Source organism: Homalodisca vitripennis, chromosome 6, assembly GCF_021130785.1.
Source record: "Homalodisca vitripennis isolate AUS2020 chromosome 6, UT_GWSS_2.1, whole genome shotgun sequence".
Classification (NCBI taxonomy): Eukaryota; Metazoa; Arthropoda; class Insecta; order Hemiptera; family Cicadellidae; genus Homalodisca; species Homalodisca vitripennis.
The window spans coordinates 95,870,216-95,892,949 of NC_060212.1; the positions used below are offsets into that span (position 1 = coordinate 95,870,216).

At 35.0% G+C, this 22,734-nt stretch overlaps 2 protein-coding genes across 2 annotated transcripts in view; both read right to left on the bottom strand.

Annotated features, from left to right (window-relative positions):
- LOC124364570 (nuclear pore complex protein Nup93-like) overlaps window positions 1-7,807 on the bottom strand; it is a 45,946-nt gene extending 38,139 nt beyond the window's left edge. Inside the window, exons 1-3 of the mRNA XM_046820128.1 lie at window positions 7,655-7,807; window positions 6,597-6,769; window positions 1,847-2,027 (exon numbers count right to left, since the gene is read on the bottom strand). Of these exons, the coding sequence (XP_046676084.1) occupies window positions 1,847-2,027; window positions 6,597-6,766 (351 nt within the window). The 5' untranslated portion in view covers window positions 6,767-6,769; window positions 7,655-7,807. The remainder of the gene's footprint in view (window positions 1-1,846; window positions 2,028-6,596; window positions 6,770-7,654) is intronic.
- A 4,099-nt stretch (window positions 7,808-11,906) lies between these two features.
- Window positions 11,907-17,040, bottom strand: LOC124364572 (glucose dehydrogenase [FAD, quinone]-like). The gene is made up of 2 exons (XM_046820130.1): window positions 16,907-17,040; window positions 11,907-14,173 (listed from the first exon to the last, which is right to left on the bottom strand). Exons 1-2 carry the CDS (start codon window positions 16,942-16,944, stop codon window positions 12,298-12,300), a joined length of 1,914 nt encoding a protein of 637 aa, XP_046676086.1. The 5' UTR covers window positions 16,945-17,040; the 3' UTR covers window positions 11,907-12,297.
- Window positions 17,041-22,734: the final 5,694 nt, after the last annotated feature.

Sequence of the window (22,734 nt, forward strand, 5' to 3'; positions counted from 1 at the left end):
AGCTGTTTAGGTCCTGGTCTTCAAGTTGGGGTGGCATGTCGATACGATTTGTCATTACTGTTCCGGTCAGATGGCAATTCAGCTTCAAAAGTTCTACGGCAAGTTCAGGGCTGGTATGTAACGATCCGTATAAATATGTGTTCCAGTTGTTGGATTTGACAAATCTTTCAATAAAACTGACTCGGTGAGTTTTTTTTTTACGACCTGTGTCGTCTTCAAGAGCGGAGAATTTGGAATAAGCTCCTTTTTTCCAAAGTAAGGAATGAAATCACATATATATCCATTTTCCGAATCTGATGCAACAAAAACTTTCATGCCAAACTTATTAGGCTTTAGGGGATTATATACTTGAATCCAAACCTTTCCCTTATAGGCCACTGTACTTTCATCAATTGACAAATTGCTACCAGGGGTGTAAAAAAGTTTGCACATTTTTTTTTATATGGTCTATTAGGGGACTTATAAGGAACCCTTTTGGTCTCTCAGAAATTCTATACGGGGTGTTTCGTCATGGTTAAAGTGTAGATTCCAAAAAATATTTAGGAAATCTCTTTGGGGAAAATATTTGTGAAAAAAAAGGTTATACTTGTTTCCAATTTTTGTGCTGAAATAAGATTCAACGGTAGGCATTGTTATCAAGCCCATATTGATTACAGTCCCTAAAAAGGCTTTGAGATCAGTGTCATTAATTTCTTTCCATTGTCTAATCCGTGATTTAGGAAATTGGTTTTTATTTTTATTTTCGTTAGCATTCAAGTTTGTTTCATTACAAATGTAATCTCTTATTTCGTTATTGAAAAAAGAGAAACAAAAAATATTCAATAGGCTGAGTAGTTTTGTCAAAATATGATGGTAAATTTGTACCTTGAATTGATATTATAGATAGGAATCGTCTTACTTGGCCCGGGGTCGCTGGCAGTTCACATTTCTCCATTTGCTGGGGGTGGGAACATTTCGTGCAGTCTTTGTTGGTCTTTTGTTTGACACAGTTTGTTTACGTTTTCTTTTTTTCGAGATTACAGTACGAATACGCACATTAGCGGTCGAAGTAGAAGGTAATGTTCCAATTGGGAAGGAAGGCGTAGTAGTTATTGTGGTTTTGTCTGTATTATCTTCAATGTTGTACTTCATCACTTGAAATAATGTCTCCATAAGTACTAGATAAGGTTGCGTTCATAAGATGACTAACAAAGTCACTGTACTCAGGATCGTCAATGTTACGAGACATGTTATTTATCACTAATAATGAACACTAAATAGGTGACACTAAACACTAAAATGACACTAAAAAACACTAAATGAATACTAAAACTAAGATATCAATACTTTGAACAAAATAAATAAAAAACCATATAAACAGAAAACACGGACGAAGGAAACCGACTCAGCGATGGTTTAGACACGCACTACCTGAAGCCAGACTGCAAACAAAAGCGCCCGCGGGCTGTACGGCGTCTGTTGCCGTGTGGTGGGGAGAGTGTCCTAGACACCGCGTCTATTGTTTCAAACAATGTAACGCGACAGCTATATTTTGACGCATGAACATAGGTCAATAACCCACACACATGGTTGACGCATACCGTTAGTGACATTGATCGGATTTAAAAAAGGAACTTAAATTTGCTATAGACGCAGTTTTGTGTCGATGCGCCGTACCGCGTCTTTGCCGTTTGGAGATAGTTTGTCTATGCGCCATACAGCGTCTGTGACGTTATAAGGGTTAAAATAATCCATTGTCAACAAGTGATTATAAACAATTCATGAATGATCTGATCATGTTTCTTATATAACTGGATAATAAATATGATACGGGCAGAACAATTACTCTTTATCCAATAAGTCTTACCCTTTTGTGAGTGGTCTCTATGAGTGTGAGAATTGCATTTTCTGCTTCATTCTTCAGATAGCTATGGATATCATTGTCTGGTACAGGGTCCAGAGGTTCAAATGTCTTTCTGGTGCTCAATGACTCTAGTTTCTGTGACAGCTGAGGTAAATCTACACCTTTACTTCCGAGCAACAGATTTCTGTAAAATATGGAAGTACTTAGTACAGTAGGTTGAAGCAAAACTTTTAATTCCTACCTATTAATTTTAGATTCAGTTACGATTTTTGTACAATACCCAACATTATTAAATTTATTCAAGATGACGTTTACGAGAAAAATGCTAAAATGAGTACATAAGCATCTTTAAGAATAGTTAACTATGACATACAATAAACTGAGTATCTTGTGCAGAACGGGCCCTAACTATTACACAATTTCCTAGAGAAAGTTCGATATCAACTTGCATTTTTTGTCTTCATCTGTATATGATTAGAATTTAAAACAGAAATATTCAGAGTGTTGCCTAATTGAACTAGAAAGGGAACTCCAACTGTTGTCTGATCTATGCTTTGAGTGCTATTGTATTATTTCTGTGGGCATCAGATTATTTATTTTTTATTACTTATTGCATACCTACAAAAAAATATATGTACATAAGCATTACATCAGTGAATTTTTTCATGCTCCTACAGAAAAATAATATATGAGGTAGAGTCAAAAAGTTCCTGGAATCGATTTAAATATACATCTAGCACACTCGCCGGTGGGAAGTTTGTTTTGCATCAGTTGTTACCACTACTGGGAAGAGAATATCTGTAAATGTAGGTATCGCTCAGTTGCCATTATTTACTTGGAGATTGTTTTTATGTGTTTGTGAGTTAACCTCAATTAAAAAAAAATGGCAATTAATGAAAAGTGATCAAACATTAAATTCTGTATTTTGCTTCAAAAGTCATCACCTAGTGAGACCCTTAAGTTGTTAATTCATCCTTATGGATATGAGGCGATGAAGAAGAGTCGAAATTTTATGAATGACAAAAACTTTTCCGTGAAGGTTGTGTGAGGATTGAAGATGACCCTCATAGTGGACGACGTTCAACTGCAATCAATGATGAAAACATTGGACGAGTACAGCAAGATATACAAGTAAAGAGGAGACAACAATTGAAAAAATTGCATTTGAGGTAAATTTATTACATGGTAGTGACTAAGTCATCCTTCATGACCATTTGAACATGTATCAAATTTGTTTGCCAATAGTTCAAAAGATGCTAACTGACAACTACAAAGAAAATCGAATGTTAACCCAGTAACCTCTTGTCATGGTACCGTCTCGTGATGGCCGATGTGGTGCCTAAACGCCGATTAAGAGAAGGTACGGTTATGACGACAAATGTTATTAAATTAAACAAAAGAACATGTACTATACATATAAATATGTATCAACCCCAGAAAAACAATGTGAATCAAGTTATAATACTATAACCTTGTGCTTTTTTCGTGTTTGCTACGATTTGTTTAACCCTTTGAGTGCCGCAGCGTTTTGCTATATGGTATGCATAAAATGCCGAGCGAAAATGCCTGATTCTGCAAGGATCTGGTTAAAAATTCATAACAAATTTATTTATTGGTATAATGTCTTGGGATTTTTTTTTTATAAATATATTTTCTTTATACATTTAATACACTGATCGCTCCTTTAACATTTTTGTACAAATCAAAAAAATTATTAATAAAAACCTTATGAGCAAAAACATTTTGTTTTTTATTTTGACACAACTTAGTGTTATTGGAATATTTTATTTTTTCACTTTTAGTTATTCTATCTTATACTTCATTTAATTCTTTATAAAAAGACATATACATTTTTTTTTACTTATAAATAAAGTTTGGAAGATAAATATGAAAATATGAACCACTACAAAACTAGAAATGTTCTAACCTAACCTAACACTCTGTGTATTGTGTACACTGCTAATGCTTAAATCTAATGCCTGCAACACTAGGTCTTCATTGTCAGCAATGTTTTTACAACTCATTGTTTATAAATATCACTGGACAAACACAAAAAACATAAAAACTATACAAACGTATTTAGTAAAGTACTAGCTGCTTACGACCTCCGTAACTCACGGTCAAGTCATTGTTCTACTTACACACAGACTAGAACAACATACACAAACAAAATAATATGAAGATACTAACACTACAAACCCATTTACACTTAAAAACTTTCAATATCATTTGTGAAATAAACAGCAGCGCAAACAAAACATGTGACGGCTCGTCTGTGGAGCGGTCGATTCTAAACTCGACTGACGCGCTCACTTTACAACCGCCGTAAAAATCAGAATCTAACCAGAATGCAACAAAACCTACATGGGTTAATGGGTGGTGAGTTAATTGATTGTAAAAAACATTGTAATTGGTGATGAAACATGGTGTTTTTTCTATAACTCTCAAACAAAATCCTCAGTTCTCTGAACAGAAAACGAAAACATCTCCAAAGGAAACAAAAAGTTTCTTGTACAAAAGCAAGGGAAGTTATCCTGGACGTGTTCTTGACTACAAAAGTTTAATCCAGTACAAGTTAATTCCAGAGAGACCAACAAAGACCAAAGAACTTTATGTAGAAATTCTTAGGGACTTAAGAAATGCCACCAGGAGGAAACGCCCTGATAAATGGGTGGGAAACATTTTGTTTTTGGGTCATGACAACATTCTCTGCACATGGGCCTTTGTTAGTGTGTAATTATCTAGCCTTGAACATCCACTCTACTCATCTGATTTGCCTCCAGCCAATTTCTTCCTGTTCCCACGTTTTTAAAACACTGTTGAAAGAACAATGATTTACAGATACTGAGGCTGTCAAGGAAATGGCAACGAAATAAATACATAACTTTCACACAATGATTTCCTAAAGGGTTTTTTATACAGCATTAGGGCTAATGTACTTTTGCAGGAGAGTATTTTGAGAGAAAATAGATTTACAATTTTAACTTTGTTCAATAAATACATTTAAATAAATTCTGGGAACTTTTTGACTCTACCTCGTATAGACACATTAGCACACCACATAGACAGATTTTAATCAGGAACAGTGAGTTCATATAGACATTTTGCAGGCTTAGGGCATGCTGTATCTGATTCATAGACAACTGATCTACAAACTTTATACCAAATTCATGAATTTATATTATTAAAATCTGGATACAAGAGTTTTTGTAACAAAACAACACAGAGTTAAGCTCTTCAACACATAACTTAGATACTCCACTGGTACACACCAAGATAGGCATAATGATCTGTCCAGCAGTGTACGACCCTTGATTTTTAAAGCCATAGGCTGTCATACACATTGCTTCAATCATCTTTCATTGAGAGGGTTACAACTCACAACTTTTATTCTTGAGAAAATCTAAACTATAATTTTATTTAACCCTTTCAGGGCCAGGACCAAATATGAGATGTTGCAAAATTTTTTCACATATCATATTCCCTTGTGACTAGTCAAAAGTGCCAGGCTAAAATTGGCGATTTTGCAGTCTCTTAGATTAAAATTTATAACTTTTCATAGACATTAGAGAATGACCTAAAAGTTGCACCAAATTACTCATATAGATATATACTATCAACAAAAAAATATATAGATGTAGTTTTAAGTAATTTAAAATTTTTAAAAAATAATGTTTTAATGGATTACATAAAAAATTTTTTATTTTTTTATTTTTTTTGTAAATAACTAAAAAAGGAAAAATAATTTTACTGTAGGAAGCTATGTTATTATATTGTATATTTATAAAGGAACTCAACCACACAAAATTTTGTGTTATTTCTCTCATAAATAAATATTTTATGACACATTTTGTATAAATACGCATAATTGTACTTCTCAACGAGTGATAAAGCAACTGACTCTTACACTGCAAGAAACTTAAAATAAATATTCACATTATGGATGTACCGGTAAACAGATGATTGTAGGATCCATAAGCAGTTTCAATACAGTTAAAAACACTATTTACCAAGAAATATTTACACAATTTTATTTGAAATTTATTTACACTTTTTCTATTTACAAATATGCTACTTACAATTTCACTCCCGTGAGATCGCAAATTGTCAGTGATTGTAACTACTACATACAATAGCTAAGCAGGTAACACTACTAACACTACTAATATTTACAACCACAAAATAAAATAATGAAGGAGAATCCAGCATACAATAGTACGATTACACTAAAGCATAAAGAATTAACAACAATAGATCGAGTCACCTGATAATGTCACATGACAATTATAAAATAAAAATGCATAGACCTCCAAAATAAAAATTATATTCATGTATTAATTATCTACAAATATACCAGGGAATAAAAAAACATAAAACTTTAATCATTTGACGTCGTATTTATTTAAGAAAACGACGAATATCAAGGCGGCAATATATTGCCGCCTGGCACTTTTCAGACACGATCTATAGCGGCAATATATTGCCGCCTGGCCCGGAAAAGGTTAAATTGAATATGTACCAGACTTAACAATAGTGTAATGTTTGTATTGTTAAGACGTGTTACAGTAAATTATCTTATGAGCAGTAAATAATAATAAAGTATTTTAATATATTATTTCAAGTGGTAAAACGACAATACGAGACCCCTGTAACACTACTTTGCAAAGTTTTATCTGCATTACTGAAAAGGATATTAAAATAGAGGTCTATGAAATTCTCTGTAAAATGTGAATGTTTATAAAAATTGACTCACGCTTGAATATCTTGTGGACCTGTTGTTGTTACCCGTGCCCATAGTTCGTGTGAAGCTTCCAACACCTGTCTCAAAGTTCGGTCCACCCTGGGCAGTTCTCCTGTACCTTCTACTTCTGAAGCCAACCGCTCGGCGGCATTTACCAAATCATTGAAGTCGGCTTCAGCCATTATCTGTAAAGAAGATTTAGAATCTAAGTTATTTGACAAGTTCCTCATGACATTTTCAGTTATTTGTATCTCACAGTTCATGATATAAGAAGAATAATTACTTTGTTCCAAGTTGCACTTCATGATGAATTTTCCATGATGGCATTCCAAGTAGGCCTAATGAAAGTTTAAATGACATGACCTTTTTTAATGATTATGAATTACAAACATAGATCTTCGACGTCAGATAAGTTGGGCGATCTAGGACGTTATCTGAGGACGAAAAATACCAATAAAAAATTCCTCTGGCCATCAGTATGGGCTTCAGTGACGTGCTACATCACACTTTTGGCGAAATAAGAAAAACACCCCTCGAGATAGTACCCAAATTCAAGCTCAGACCACAAGTATATTGAGAAATTGAACTCACTCAGTGTATACCAGCTAGCGAAATCGTTAGTTTAGTTCAAAATTATGTTGAAGTAATAGTTGTAGCATAAGGTTTAATTTAATAACATGTTAGAAATAAATGAAGCATTGTGACCAAGCAAGCTATTTTTGACATAGCATATAAAATGATTAAGAAACATTAAATTTATAAAAATTTAAACACCGGCCAAATAGAAACAAGGCTGAAGTATAATAAGTGGCTACCACCTCAATTGAATTATAAGTTATTTATTTGATTATCTACATTACTGAAACTTAAATTTGTTTGCTGTTTTAAAAGCAGCAATCAACAATTCAAAGATACTGTTAATCAATTAATAATATGATAGGCTAGAATAAATGTGTGTAGGAGGTTAGGTCTAACCAATTCAATTGGGCCAATCAGTATGGCGTATAATATAAATCTCCACAATAATACGAAAGTTTCCAATTATTACATGTAATGAGGAATAGACTTACATTTTATTTGATGGATTCTGCAAAATTAATATAAACTACAGAAACGTAAAACGAATCCAACCGCAACTCACAACCGGTAACACCAGCACCACAACTTCAAAATTGAAACTTGAGAGACGAGTATCAAATCAAGACCAAGGAATCACGAATTCGTAACTTCACAGTATGACCACTGCCGCCAGTGTTATCGTTAACACTTAAAACCCACATTAAAATTAAATTTACTCACATGGTGTCAACATGAATACAGTATAATAATTATAAATATAACGCATTTTTCACTTAGATGCAAAACAAAACATTAGAAAACTAAATTGATCTTAATTTTTTTTAATTATCCCACAAGCTAACAGTGTAAATCGTCTGGAATCCCCTTGGACAATATAAATATAAAAAAAATAACTAATCTCTACTTAATTTGTGTAGTGAAAATTATAAATAATTAAACAGCATAAAAAGAAACGTGTATATTGAAACGTATAATATAACCATTATTTGATTAGAGATTTGTATGATGAACTCGTGAAAGCCTAAACTTGAAGAAATATTTCTAAAATATATAATTTTTGTTCAGTTTTGAGACAAATATTTTTACTTAAGCAAATAAAATAATTTGTTGTATTACAGATTTTATATCAAAATGACTATATGCTAGACCATATTATTGTATAAATAAGTATAGACATATTGTATAAAATATGTCACCACATAAATGTACAATTGTGAAATGTTAAAATTATAAACTGCAAGTATTAGATTATTGATGTTTTAAACATTGATCGATAAGTAGTTCTTTATCAAATAAATATTAAAATTTTTTGTGATAATCATAAAATTACTCGTACTGTACAGCATGGTAACAAAAACTGTATTTTATATTCAAAAGTCCTTATAAGTATCCAACACTTGCCGCGAAACATGCACGTCTTAAGATGATTGAAATCAATAAACAAAAATAAAAGGGAATTAAAACTACGCTTGAAGATCAGAAGTGTTAGATACATCTTGTACGAAGAAGTATACCAAAACTGAGGAGTATGTTTTGACTAACTAAAATACAGGTTCGGTCGATTAAAAGTACAACCGGTTGATTAGATTCCTTCTGAACTCTGATATTTTTGAAAGGGGTATAACATTGGATACCTTGCTTACAATTAATTTAATTTGTTTACAAATAATAAATTTTCTTTGTTTGAAGTTTCTTATTGACGATGGATTAGAAAGGATAATAGGTTTACAATGTTCTATTTTTGTAATATATAAGTTTGGCAAATGTTTGAAATCCTATTACCTATTCTTTCAAATCATATCTGTTACACACAGCCCCGTATTTAGACACGTGCAATTTTGTGCTCACGCACAGGGTGGCAAAATTGTATATATTATCTTTTAACGCATTAAAATAAGTATAATACATAATATATTACTCATGATTCATGAAATTATAATGTTGTCTAAATGACAGCGGCGCTCTGTAACATACATAGCTTAGTGTATATCACAAGATATTGTTCTAAAGGCAATCTACCGCCGCTGCACCATGCCACCTAACGCTCCCCCATACTCTCGGATCAAAAAGTATATCCAAGGATATCTACAAGAATTTGAACAATAATCATGAAATAACTAGTAGAGGTAAAATAATGTGAATTATGTTAAATTGAAAATTGAACCAATCGGTTAAAAACTTTGATATTGGTTACGTTACGGAACTTTTAAAGTCAATATTTTGGGTGTGTAGTTTTGTAAACAACTACTCAAAACTTTATTTTTAACATTGGTTTCATTGAACAGATTTTATAAATTTATCGCGGCCGGCACTCCCTTGTTGAAACGCATGACGCGATGTGCCAGACTGCTGAGGGCGGTGTTGCAAAGATTGTGCGCGGCCCATTCGCACTCAGAACTGCAAGAAGATACCGTAGTAACTGTTGTTTTAATAATTTTTACCACTTTTCATAAGGACTTTGAACCTCCCATGTCAGGTTAAAAAATTAATTGCTTGCTGAGATATACATTCAGATATTTACATTATCTACGATATTTACATTCGAACTGTGTTTGCGAGTGTGCCTTGCATTGAATCGGACTTACAAACAGTCTAAGTTTGGTGACATACAAACGGACATACAATCGGAAATACAAACAGTATGTAAGTAATTGGCGAGTTTGTCCATAGGCAAGCTGGAAGATAACCACTGATTGACTTTCCAGAGAATAGTCCTAACATACACATGGGGAATGTATGGCAGATATATGTTTCAGTGAAGATATATTTGTTATTTGAAGCATATACAGCGCTAATATACTAAATAGTTTTTTATTAGTTTCAACCCATTTTAATCGTATAGTGGTTACTTCATTTTATGAATTACATTTAAAATGTTGAGTATTTAGTGTTGTTATACTGTCAGAGTTAACTCAACTGTATGATGCATACATTAACATATGTGTTATTGTAGGCCTACGGAGGTGGCTAGTGGATGATGGGAAGGTGTAGGTTGAAATGAGGGGGCGGTGAATGACTATTGCACAGGCGTACACAATTACTAAACAAAGGCATGGTTATACCTAGTCTTATAAATAAAAATGAATCGTTAAATGTGTTGGTAATCGCTAAACTCAAGAACCGCTGGACCAATTCGGTTGATTATTTTTGTAAAATGTCCATTGAAATCCGAGGAAGGTTTTTATGAAGCATAATAAAAGGAAAGGTACCTGGAATATTTTGAAATTCAGAAAAATGTAGTTTTTACGATCCATAATCTAAATTAAACTAGCACTAAACAGCTGTTCACACCTTCAATTTTATGTCGACAAATTGGCTGAAACATCGGTTTACATTTAAATTTGATCAAATATTAAGTAAACAGTGCTTGATCAGTAGTGTAATGCAGATAGTAAATAAAAAGCTAACATCAAAATTCTACTCCTGATCGTGCCATTGATGAATTTAAATAATCTAATGCATTTTATACATTATTTAAACACTGTTACAAGATCAACCTTAATGAACAAAGTCATGAATGTTTTCGCATACGTTACTTAAACTGGTGGGCTTCCTTGACATTGTGATGTGGCATTTTAACAGTACTTATGGGAAAACAGAGAAATTAATACTAACATGCCTCAACGTAACAAAAACTTTTAGTTTGGAATGTTGCGTAACCTTAATAAGGATTTCTCCCTTATACCGAAAGTACATAGGAAATGGGCAGGACTTCTCCCTAGGCCATAATAGGCTTCTCAGTCCTACTTATGTGTATATTTTCTTCATCAGGACAAAAAGGCAGACCCAACTATGTCCCTGAAAATATTTGAGACGGTAAGTATATTACAGAAGCCCATAGTAGATGATTTTGACCAAAGTAGATTTCCAAGAACTGCATAATCGAACTATATAGTAGTTTGATCGAGGCAATACGGCAAGCTAAATTGTAACATTGTAAGTAAATTTAAACGGTCTGCAGTAGGTACTTTTTAATCGAAATAGGATTCTTGGCCCTATTTGTAAGTACACTTTTTTTCTTCGACAGGACAAGGCAAACTCTAATATGGTGGTACTGGAAGCATCTTAGACCTGAAATATGTGATAAAAGCTAGAAATAGACGCTTCTTGACCGAAGTAAGTTTTCAAGACCTGTGTATTGTATTTTCTTGATCGGGATAACAATGTGACATATTACGCATATACAGGTAGACTAATTACCCCAACAAACACACATAACAAAATCTTTTGGTGACTGAGGGTAGACTTTTTATTCATACTGTAAAAGGTAAATATAGTAGGATGGAAAGTCTAAGTTAAAAGTCGGAGATGAGATTTGACTTGTGCACTTGTAGTACACACATAAGAGATGCACAAATTTACATATTAACACTTATAGTCTAATTATCCCAACATCATTTTATAGTGACTTGGTATGTTGAAGTTTATTATTTAAACACTTATATGAAATCCAATTTACTAAACAAAAATCTGAATGTATCACGTTTCGAATGAATATGTCGAAAAGATATTCACTAACGCTCAGTAAAAACCCATGGAGTGACATTCATCATGTTTGAAATCAATGTTTCCTATTTAGAAATGAAGCTTAATGCAACATTTCAAGTCTATAGATCAGTTCGTATTCAAGATATCGTGCAGATAGACATAAAGATATAAGGCTAATGCTAGGTATCAAACATTGCTATACTTATATTTTTTAATATTTTATCGTAATATATACCCAATAATAATACAAAATAATTGAATAATTAAAACAAAACGAGATTTATTAAAACGCTTACAACGTAGAGAAATAGTATAAAGGAATTAGTTGATTTTTAAATAATATTTGACTTTTTTTAATTCCTTGCTATTCTAAAATATGAGTACTATATAGTGTAAACATAAAGTGCTCCGAATGTTACAGTTCTTAATATTGTATTTTATTTCTGTCTAGAATTGCAAGATAATCGTTATAATGTAGATATTCGACGTGGATATCTTGGCATACAATTTTCATGAATCCTAACTGAATAGATCAATCATCTGAAACATACTATGTTAGTTTTTTATTGATTTTCTAGTATTAATATAACATTTTGTTTCTTAAAACGTGTGTTCAAATTCAATAAACAATGGATTACTAATAAAACTAACTGCAGTCCTCTTTAATAAAATCGGCTGCTCTCTCCCCGATCATTATCGTAGGAGCGTTCGTATTTCCGGTGACAATGTTGGGCATGATGGAAGCGTCTGCGACACGAAGGCACTTGATCCCGTGGACTCTCAGTCTAGGATCAACCACGGCGTCAGGATCTCCTGAAGGCCCCATCTTGCAAGTCGACGTAGGGTGGTAAGTCGTCGTCACCATATACTTCAAAGAACACCTCCAGTAGGCCTCCGAAGGGAAGTCGTGATGACTGCAGTCCGGGATGTCGATCCTATGCAATCTTGCATCCATCGATTTCATCGCTTTGGTATTAATCAGATCCTCCACAAACTCTATTGCCTTTAAAAATACGTTTATGTCATCTTCGTGTGTTAAATACCCACAGATTATCTTCGGTTGGTCTTGTGGGTCCGAACTGTTCAAGCACACTCTTCCCCTACTCTTCTGCCTCATGAGGGTCGGCATTGTCAAGACTATGTGGCGGTTTTTATTTGCTTCGATATATGCTTGTGCTATTTCCCTATCTATATAATACGAAGTGATGATCAGCCTCTCGACTTCATCTTCGGAGTCATGATCACAGTCGACATTGTGGAATTGTATATCAGGATAATCATCCCCGTCGACATCTACGAACATCGATGTACTTAGAAATCCCATATTTGAGTATCTCCCCGATGAACTCATAAGATACTCGAACATCTTTTCTTCTGCTGATTTGATCGGTTTAGTGTAGTTTACAGATATTAAAATCCCAGTCATTAACATGTGGTCTTGAAGGTTTTCGCCTACCTTCAAATCTTTAAGCACTTTTATTCCTAAATTAGTTAGTTCGTTCTCAGGTCCAATGCCTGAGAGCATGAGTAACTGAGGGGAGTTAATCGCTCCTGCTGATACAATGATTTCCTTCCTTGCTCTCACCACTACTGTTTCTCCTCTGTTGTTAATAAACTCGACACCAGTGGCCGTTAAGGTGTCTTCATCTATTATAATCCGTGTTACTAGAGAATGTTTGGAAACTTTGAGGTTTTCTCGATCTTTCGCTGGAGAGAGGAAAGCTTTGGCAGAACTACAACGCTTTCCATCAATAATCGTACCTTGGAGAGACACAAAACCTAACTGGGACTCTCCATTACAATCGGAGTTAAATTTGTATCCTAGCTCTTCCATCCCACCCTCATAAGCTTGTAACAGTTCTTTTAGCTCTGAATTGTTGTAAGTAGATACAGGAAGCAATCCTCCCACACCGTGGTACACACCATGGTCCTTATTTGACAATACTTCAGACGCTTTCAAATCCTCTGACTTCTTAAAGTACTTCAGGACGTCTTTATAGCCCCATCCGTCGTTTCCATCGTTCAACCAAGAATCGTAGTCTCTACGGTTCCCTCTGACGTAGAGGTTCGCATTGATCGAGCTGCTACCTCCGAGGACCTTCCCTCTGGGCCAATTACAACTTTTGTCTGACATCCCCAGACAGTTTTCCCCTTCCTCGTCCGTTCTGTAGGCCCAATCGACGCTGGTCCCTTGCAGGTAGAGCATGAACGCTGGCACCTCCGTAGTCTTGGTCGGGTTCCCCCCTGCCTCCAGCAGGAGAATGTTCCAGTTCTTCTCCTCAGACAGTCTGCTGGCCACGACACAGCCGGCAGACCCAGCGCCCACCACGATGTAGTCGAACTCCTCCAGCGGTTGCACATCGTAGTGTGGCGGATACTCGGCGGGATCTGCCAGGTGACACTCGGCCGTCGCTATCACGTCGTGCAGACTCTGAACAATCTCAGAGCAAGTATCCTCGGAGCTAACGTTCGCCAGAGACCCTCCGGATGTGTAATGATAACCCTCAGAACAACTGGGATACCTGCAACATACCAGTTAACTTTCGAGACTACATTTTCTAATCACTCTCTAAAGAATCAATATAATTGCATTAATGAAAAGTAACTATTTGTCTAATTGACTTTAATCCTGTTAGGAGCTTATAGAGAAATGAACACACCCCAAGAGTTTGAGTAAATGCCGTGAAAAAAGGGATGTCATTTACTCATTGTATATTATACTCGTACTTCAATTGCAATATTTGAGGTTGAATTTAAGCGTTGGTTGCTCAGAATTTGGAAAGCGTATACTGGACCCTATAATAAACTAGGAGGTACGTGGATCTTTTCTGGAAGGCAAGGACTTAAAGTAACACTAACGGGAGCTATAGGGAGCGGGGCAGCCAGCTTTGAAGAACGAAACTAATTCTCTATCCACGGAGGTATTTGGCGTCTTCACCCGGAGACTGATAATGGAAAAGAGAGCGAGCTAAATTCCTTTAGTTAATCACCCTAACAGCAAACGGTAATCACTAGTAATCAAAACAGCTGATCTAGCAACGAGGTTAACAACCTAGCCAACGCGGAAGACAAGACCAGCTGTGGCGGAGAACAAAAAAAGGTCAGCACAGCTACTGGCCCGACTACCGGCCAACAAAATAAAAGTGGCAGACGCCACACAATTAATTTATTTTGTAGGATGGTTTAAGGTATACTGCTGTGAAATCGGATTTTATATGTTAAGAACAGACATTAAAATGTCTTATCGCTACAAAACTTTACCCGAGCTATTGTCCCTAAATGTATTTATACCCTAGTATAATAGTAAGCAGTCTGCCCTACTTCCTTTCACCACAATTACCAGGCTGAGTGCATGTGTAAGGCTGGCGGTTTGGTACGAACGGTTTCGATATGATGTAGATGTTTAAAATAATAAAAAATAGCATTTTGACGATTACTATACATTTTGTGATGATCTGGAAAAGTAAAATATTTGATTTGATCAGTGGCTTCAATCTACTACTGTAGGGATGCGGAGTAGTTATTGGTCTGCAAATATTTATCAGCTCTATGAAGCATAATGAATCAGGAATGCGCAACCACTTCATTTATAATTCCTAACAGAATTATCATTTGTTACGTTGTATATAATAAAGCTGTACGGATTTCATAGATAAAGCAGTCACAACTTAACAGTCTATTGTTTTCTTAAATAAATCTCAACAGCCTGTCAATACTAACCTGTGTGTTGAATATACTACATACGTCATCTATAAAATATATTAATTTTCTTTTAATTCCGATATGTTCCATTCAGAAAAGTATTGTTGAAAGCGCAAATGTTTTAGTTCTGAAGAAAAGGCAAGTGCAAGTCCAATTTGTAAAACACGAAATATTTTTAAACAGTGGACTTTCTTGGAAAAGCTTAAACTAAAAGTATTTCTTTACGAATATAAAAGTGAGGTTAAGTTTTGAAGGAGTAAAAAATTGATGAATATCATAAATGCAACCTTTGAGATAAAAATATTTTAAAAACACCAAAACGAGGTTCCCAAAAAAGGTATTTTCTTTTTAAACTTGAAAATACGTGATTTAAAATAAAAAAGGTTTTTTCCAGAACATTAAATTACCAAAACATTCCCAATAATCTATGCGCTTTCCTAGACTAGGCACTAGTATATAGGTCTACTAGGCCCGTTATCCGGAAACCATAATTTTGAATCAGGCTTGCTTCTTCTGTGTTTCTAACTTTTTACAAAAAAAAAATTACTTTCTTTTTATTTATTCTAATACGAATTCATTTTAGTCTGGGCATAAGACAGCCCTGCATGCAAAATAACAACCACGATGTTGTATCTACCACCATGGCAGTACTATTTAATCATGATGAAAGTATGCCGTAAGCTCAAATTACATACGCTCCATACGCCTAGCTATTTAACATCGTGTAAAATGAACTCTTCCCTACTACCAAGTGCAAAAATAATATAGCCTTGACGATTTCACACGTGAGTGCGTGGTTGTGGTGGAGAGGTTTTATGTAATATATTGTAAGTTTTAATACGATAAATTGCTGTAATTGGTAGCTGGTCCAGATCAAATTAAGGAAGGAAACATTTCTCTTGGACAAATCAGTAAACCAGCTCTCATTGTATAATTGTTTTTAGTCTATAATAGCGGCCCTTCATAGTAATGTGAGAAACATTTTTATAACTATTTCACAATACAGATATCCAACAAAACGGTTTAAAATTATAGCCTTTATGCAACTATATTATTATAAATCGTTTAAAACTATTTTTATATCTTGTCTTTAAGATATGGTCACCGGTTAAATCTCAATTTCATAACATAACCATTACTCTGAAAATTAAAATCTTTAATACTATTCTATTATTCTGCGGCAAACAATCTCTAAAAGTTGTTATGTGGTGTAAAAAAGGCTCAGGCTATGGTGTATGCTATAGAGAAAAATCAGTACTTATGTCCTATTGTTTATGTTACAATAGTTCACAACTCTCGACAGTAAAATAATGTTTGTACAAAGACAAAGTTTTATAATACGTAAATAAGGCCTTCTGGTTTATCAAACTCGGACCGAAGAACTGGAGAGTCCCTGGTGCGTTTCTGGTGTATTTGAAAATCTGATGTACCTACTCTCAATTCGAGTAACATAAACTGTTTTAACATTTGACAGATTTTGAGTATCTCTGCACAACACTAAAACTTTAAGTACATTTTTCTGCGTTTAGTCAATAAATTTAGAATATACTCACGATAGACAAAGGAGCAAAAGTTGGCAAAGAAGATCCATCTCGGAGAGAGAACAAGCACCGATACGTTCTCGGTCTCAAGTGAGAGGCAAACTCAGTTGAATAATCGGCAGAAAGCTCCTCTTGATACCCCGTCCCGTGACATTTCTCTTACTTGAACATCTCCATTATTACTATTTATGATGTTTACTTAACAGATTATTTCAAAATGATCTATAGTTATTTTCTTTCGTATTATAGTTTAGTATAAAACTGTCTAATGTCAACGTTCTCAGATATAAACATTGTTTCTTGTACATAATTAAATCAAGTTGTAAATATTTAGTACGTTTAAAGTTTATTTTTGATACTAAAGAGTTCTGATTTAAAGAAGTGAAGGGGGCCATTTACCCAAAACCAAAAGTTTTTTAATTATATATTTTTTTTTTAATTTGACTATTTTATTATAACCTGGTTAGTTTTGTAAAAAAAATTTCAATGAAAAAACTTTCTTTCCCCCCCACCCATTGCCTTAGGGGGGGGAGAGCAGTTTTTTTTTGTTTTCACGGGAAACACTCTAGTTTTATTAGTATTATAGGATAATTAAGTATTTTCTTTTTTTTAATTGTAGGGTAAGCAAATACCTACACACTGTAGCATGGGTTTTAATAAATTCAGTTATTTATTACCATAAAAAAATTTTTTTCCTCAAAAAGTCAGGTTTTTTAAAAAAAATTTTCAAAAAGATTTTTTTTGTGGGGTTATTTGTAGTATTTTTGTAATTTCCATGCTACAGTGTGTAGATAAAAGTATCTAGGAGAGTACATAAAAAATTTCAAGTTGATATATTAACAAATAAAAAAGTTAGAGTGTTTCCTGCGACGCAAAACACAGAAATTTAAAACTTTCGGAAAAGTCCAAAAAAACAAAAGCTTGACACAATTCTTACATTTTATTTAGTTTAAACACTTACTTATAAGGATATAAGTTCCTAGAAGTTCCCTGCTCCATAAGTAGGCCCTTCTTTCTTCTTCTTCTTGTCTTCTAGTCTCTGCTTCTTCAGCTTCAAATTCCTTCGATATCTCTTGTAATGCAGATTGTTCTTGCGCACAGTGCTAGTAACTCTCTTGTTGTCTCTGATATTTATTATTCTACACTGAACCTTCCAGGAGAGACTCCAGCAGCACTCATGCTCAATGAAAATACAAAAGTTTACAAAATTAAACTGTGAAACAGCCTCAGCTACTGCGCCCTCAAGAGTCTTTTTCGAAACGTTTCTTGTTTTAGGACACTTTTTCCATATGGTACCATGCAAACTCTCATTTGCATTTTTGGGTCCTTCCTTTTACACATCTTTCCAACAAATCCTTTGCCACTAACCTTTGGTAAACAGGAAAGATGTGTCTGAGAACCTGTGGCGTGATGGCAGTACCCAAGTTGTCCTTATGCGGACCAGGTGTAACGTTTGTAGCTTGCGCCCTTTTGTAAAAACACCAGCTCTTTTCTCCATCAGGACATTTTGAGTGGCGAGGCGCTTCATCTGTGGATGTACAATGGTGTAAAGTGGCAAGTATGTCACTTTTCATTTTAGAAATGTCATCTTTATTCCTAAGGATGCTATTCTTGTAATATTTTGTCAGTTTTATAATTGTTGTTTTCCTTGAGCATTCCGTTAGCCTTTGCCACCAAAGGGTTATACCTTTAGCACGACATGTCTTAATAATATTGCGAAGCCCAGTCCCAAGGCGTTTGGCAACGTGGTTAACACATTCTTCTTTTGTTAGGACTAACTCATTTCCATAAATATGAAGGCTCTGGAGGTGACCAAATACAGAAGAATCACCGTCCGACAAAATAGTGACATAACGAAAGTTATAGGTCAAAGATCTCTGCCAAAGGATTTCCGCAGCTTTTTGTTTCCATTGCTGGGGATGACCCATCATAGTTTTTGTAGCACAAGTCTTTATGTCCACTAAACCAAATATTATATTCTGGAGAATCTTCACCTAACTCTGTCTTAGTAATTTCACACACCTGACAATACTTTGACAGTACGCAATAGTCTACGACTAGGCCAGTTTGTAGCTTCCTATCACACATCCAATGCCATAATTGGATGTATGGCCTCTCTTGTGCCACGATCCATCGTAGCTTACACCGAGATCAATGACAGAATCGTCAGTTACAGTACAATCCATTTCTTTGTATACTTCACGCACTCTTTTTCGAGCCATTTCAAGATTACTTTGACTGACATCAATGGCAGTATTTGCTACAACTGAAGCATGCTTGTGAAATGTTTTGCTACTCAAAATAGGCATGTTCATAATCATACAAAACTGCTCTACAGCAGCATAACCTTTTCCTAATGCTGTAAAACTTTTCACAAACTCTACGGTTTACATCAAGTTGTTAGATTCATCAATTGTATCAGAAGTAAAAGAAGAAGCTTTTAATTCTTCGCAAGTACTTACATGAAATCGTAAGTTTTTATTGCAAACCCACGTTGGTCTGATGTCTTCAAAACTAAATTTTGTTTTAAGCATAGAGGGCAAAGCTAGGCTAGTAACAAGAGGCTTCAAAACACCTAATGTCAACCACTGCGTACTCCGGTGTGTTATGCGTACTGCCGTGAAGGCTTGTGTTATCCTCGCAGCTAACTTCCGAGTTACGCCTAGTAAAAGCTGTGTTTATATCATTTACTCTAATAGTAGGTATGCCTAATGATTTTGTAGACCTAATTAAATCACTCTTATTCTCAGATGTTTTAGAAGTACTGGGAACAGGGTTAGAATCATCACAGGATGTGGTAGGCCTATAAGTTTTTTCCACTTGCCCCCATCTTTACTGGCTGCTAAAAGCAGCTTTTAGTTTTTTGTTACTCTTAGTTCTAGCACTTTTCTGAATAGTAGAATGTTTTATCGGTGCCATTTTCACTAAAAATACAAAAATTCATAAGCTCACCACCAAAATTCTTCAAAACAAATCTGTCTACCTTCAAAACAAATCAAAGAAGACAGCACCGTCCCTTCAAACACTTCCACTAACATATAAAACATAATATCAATTCACTATTTATAGTTTGTGTTTTCTACTGAAAATAAAAGCAAACTTCAAAAATTAACACACTGTGTTTACTGACCACAACAAAACAAGGCTAGAGAAGTAAACAAAACACAAACAGCTGGCTTTTCTGCTTGCCAGTACAAAAAATCAGATTGTTTCTGGCTGGTATTTGCCAACCTAACAAATCAATTTCAAAAACTCTGAGAAACAACCACTGTTATATTGTATAATTATATAATATATTATATAATAATTGTATAATAATAATAATTTTGTTGGATAGTTGTATTTGGGTGTAGCATAATGAAGGTTTCTGCATGCAGGCGAAAAAATGGGAGTCAGGCAGTGGTATGCATGTACAAAACCACACAAAAAACCATGATTTAGTCAATAAAAAACTTATTTAAATGTCAAAACATGTCTTCCAGAATGTTTAAGAAATAAAAACAGAAAAAAAAAATTTTTGAAAAAAAAATCATTTTTATGGGTAAATGGCCCCCTGAAGGCCGATTTGAGTATTAGTAATGTTTAAATGTTAACTGTTAGAGAAGAGCTGATGATAAATAAATAAGTTTTTAATTTTATTATGTCATAATACAAAGTGTAATGCCATACTTCGATTCCGTGTTGGAGGTTACGCGATTGCTTCTGGCCTATTGAGCGACTCCTATTGCATCGAAGTGTTTAATTTCGATATAGAGGTAGTAGACAGAGTTCAAGAAAATAGCTTCGGAAATGCTAATACAAAATTAAATCTTAAAAGGGAACAATGGTTATTGAGGGTTATTCTTTGGATATAAACATAATATGCCAAAGTGGGCTTTTTGAAATGTAAAATTCTGTAGTACGTTATTTTGTTATAAACCGTAAGGTTTAGTCAGTATTAACAATGTAAGCACTAAAAATTACAACTATACAGAATTTGTTCTACTTTCTATGAATAAAACATTGATGTATGATACCTAGGAACCTGCCCTAATTCATAACGAAGCCGACAGTGAAACCCGTATAAAAATGCGTTGAGTAGTTTAGAAAATATCGTTGCACAAACAGGCCAACACAAACAGCGATTTTAATCTATACTGTGTGTTAATGTGTCAACTCGTCAGGATCTCATGTGATGTAATAACATAGTACAGTTTTTGAGTTTTTGTTTAAGCAACTTTTTTATTTATAACAGTGGCACCACCTTATTGTTTAGCACTAGTCTGCGCCGCCTGCTTTTGTTGGTAGATAATTTCCCCAAACTGTTGTTTTATTTATTTGATCGTAATAAAAGATTAGAGTTGCAGATGCAGTTCTATTATTTAATAGAACACAGAATGACGTAACCGTGACGAAGTTGTAGTCACGTTACGATGACAGTTACTGATATAAAGGCGTCGTAATGATGTCGTTTCTTAGTCAGGGCTATTTTTGCTAATTGATTATCCAGAAACACGAAGTTCTCGCTAGCGTTGATGTGGGTACGGTTCAAGAGTTAAATGTTATACAATTGGCAGTAAAAAAGGAAAACCATTTGTTACAAATCGATAATGAACACTCGTAGATACTGTATGGAACATAGATCCGTTGTTGAATTTCGCAGAGGATGGAACAATTCTTTTTAGGGAGAGATAGGAAAATGCATTTATACGCACATTGACGTTGACGTGGGCACGGTTCAAGAGTTAAATGTTATACAATTGGCAGTAAAAAAAGGAAAACCATTTGTTACAAATCGATAATGAACACTCTTAGATATTTTTGGCCTTTCTTTTTTGGGTTTACTCTTTTGTTCCATCGAAATCACAATACTTATAAGTCATGCATTAAAAAAGTCTAAGCTAGCGTCACATGCAAATGTCTCAATAAATTAAAAATCATGCTAATACAGGCCAGAACTAATATAACTAATACTAATTAAAATACAATATATAATAAATAACAATAAAAACGATAAATTACTATAATATATATAGTAATTTATATATATATATATATATATATATATATATATATATATGTAATAAAACACTTCTCATAACAGGATAAATAAATAAATTTATAATAAATACTTATTCTAACAGTAATTAATCTTATTGTTATGGATCCTGATCACGATCTTGTCCTTGAACTTGACGATACTGAGGCACACCCGTCACATGTTGGACGTTGAGGTCCCGGCTCAACTGGACCACTGTGGAGACACAACGGCGGGAGAGGGCGACATCGTACTGCCGTGAGACACCCAAGCAAGCCAGGATGTCCCAGTTAGCCCTGTCCCAAGCACCCTACGCGCCCAAGACAAATGCATCCGCAGTCACTGTGAAGCGGAGCGCAGGAACCGGGCGAGCGGGGCGTAAGCGGTGTGTTTCCTCTCTCTTGCCTCGACTGTAGCGCGCCAACCGTCCTCAAAGGGCATAGTGATATCAACAATCCGAATGGTTTTATGTGAATCGTCAGTGACCACCATATCCGGACGGAGGCGAACCAAGTCATCCGGAACCTTACGATTGACCAATAGGTGGTCCAGAGGGACACACTGATTCCGGCGCACTTCTACCCCCCGGTGACGGACGGTTTGCAGCGATTAGGTGGTCAAAAACCGCGTCATGCCGCTCAGAGACCACGGACATGGTAGGCGAACAGTGATAAAGCACGTTTGCCGTGGTTTCATCATGGCGGCCACACCGGCGACACCGGCGGTCACCGGCTCCCCACCGTCTGCAACCGTTGAGGGGGAGTATATTAAGTCGCGCCCTGTGGATAAACCTCCAGTCAGCGAACCGCGTATGGCGCCCCTC

Coding starts and splice junctions, on each gene's coding strand:
- LOC124364572 (XM_046820130.1), bottom strand. CDS start 16,944: ATGGATCTTCTTTGCCAACTTTTGCTCCTTTGTCTATC. Junction 14,174..16,906: donor CTTTTGCTCCTTTGTCTATC/GTGAGTATATTC, acceptor GGTATGTTGCAG/GTATCCCAGTTGTTCTGAGG.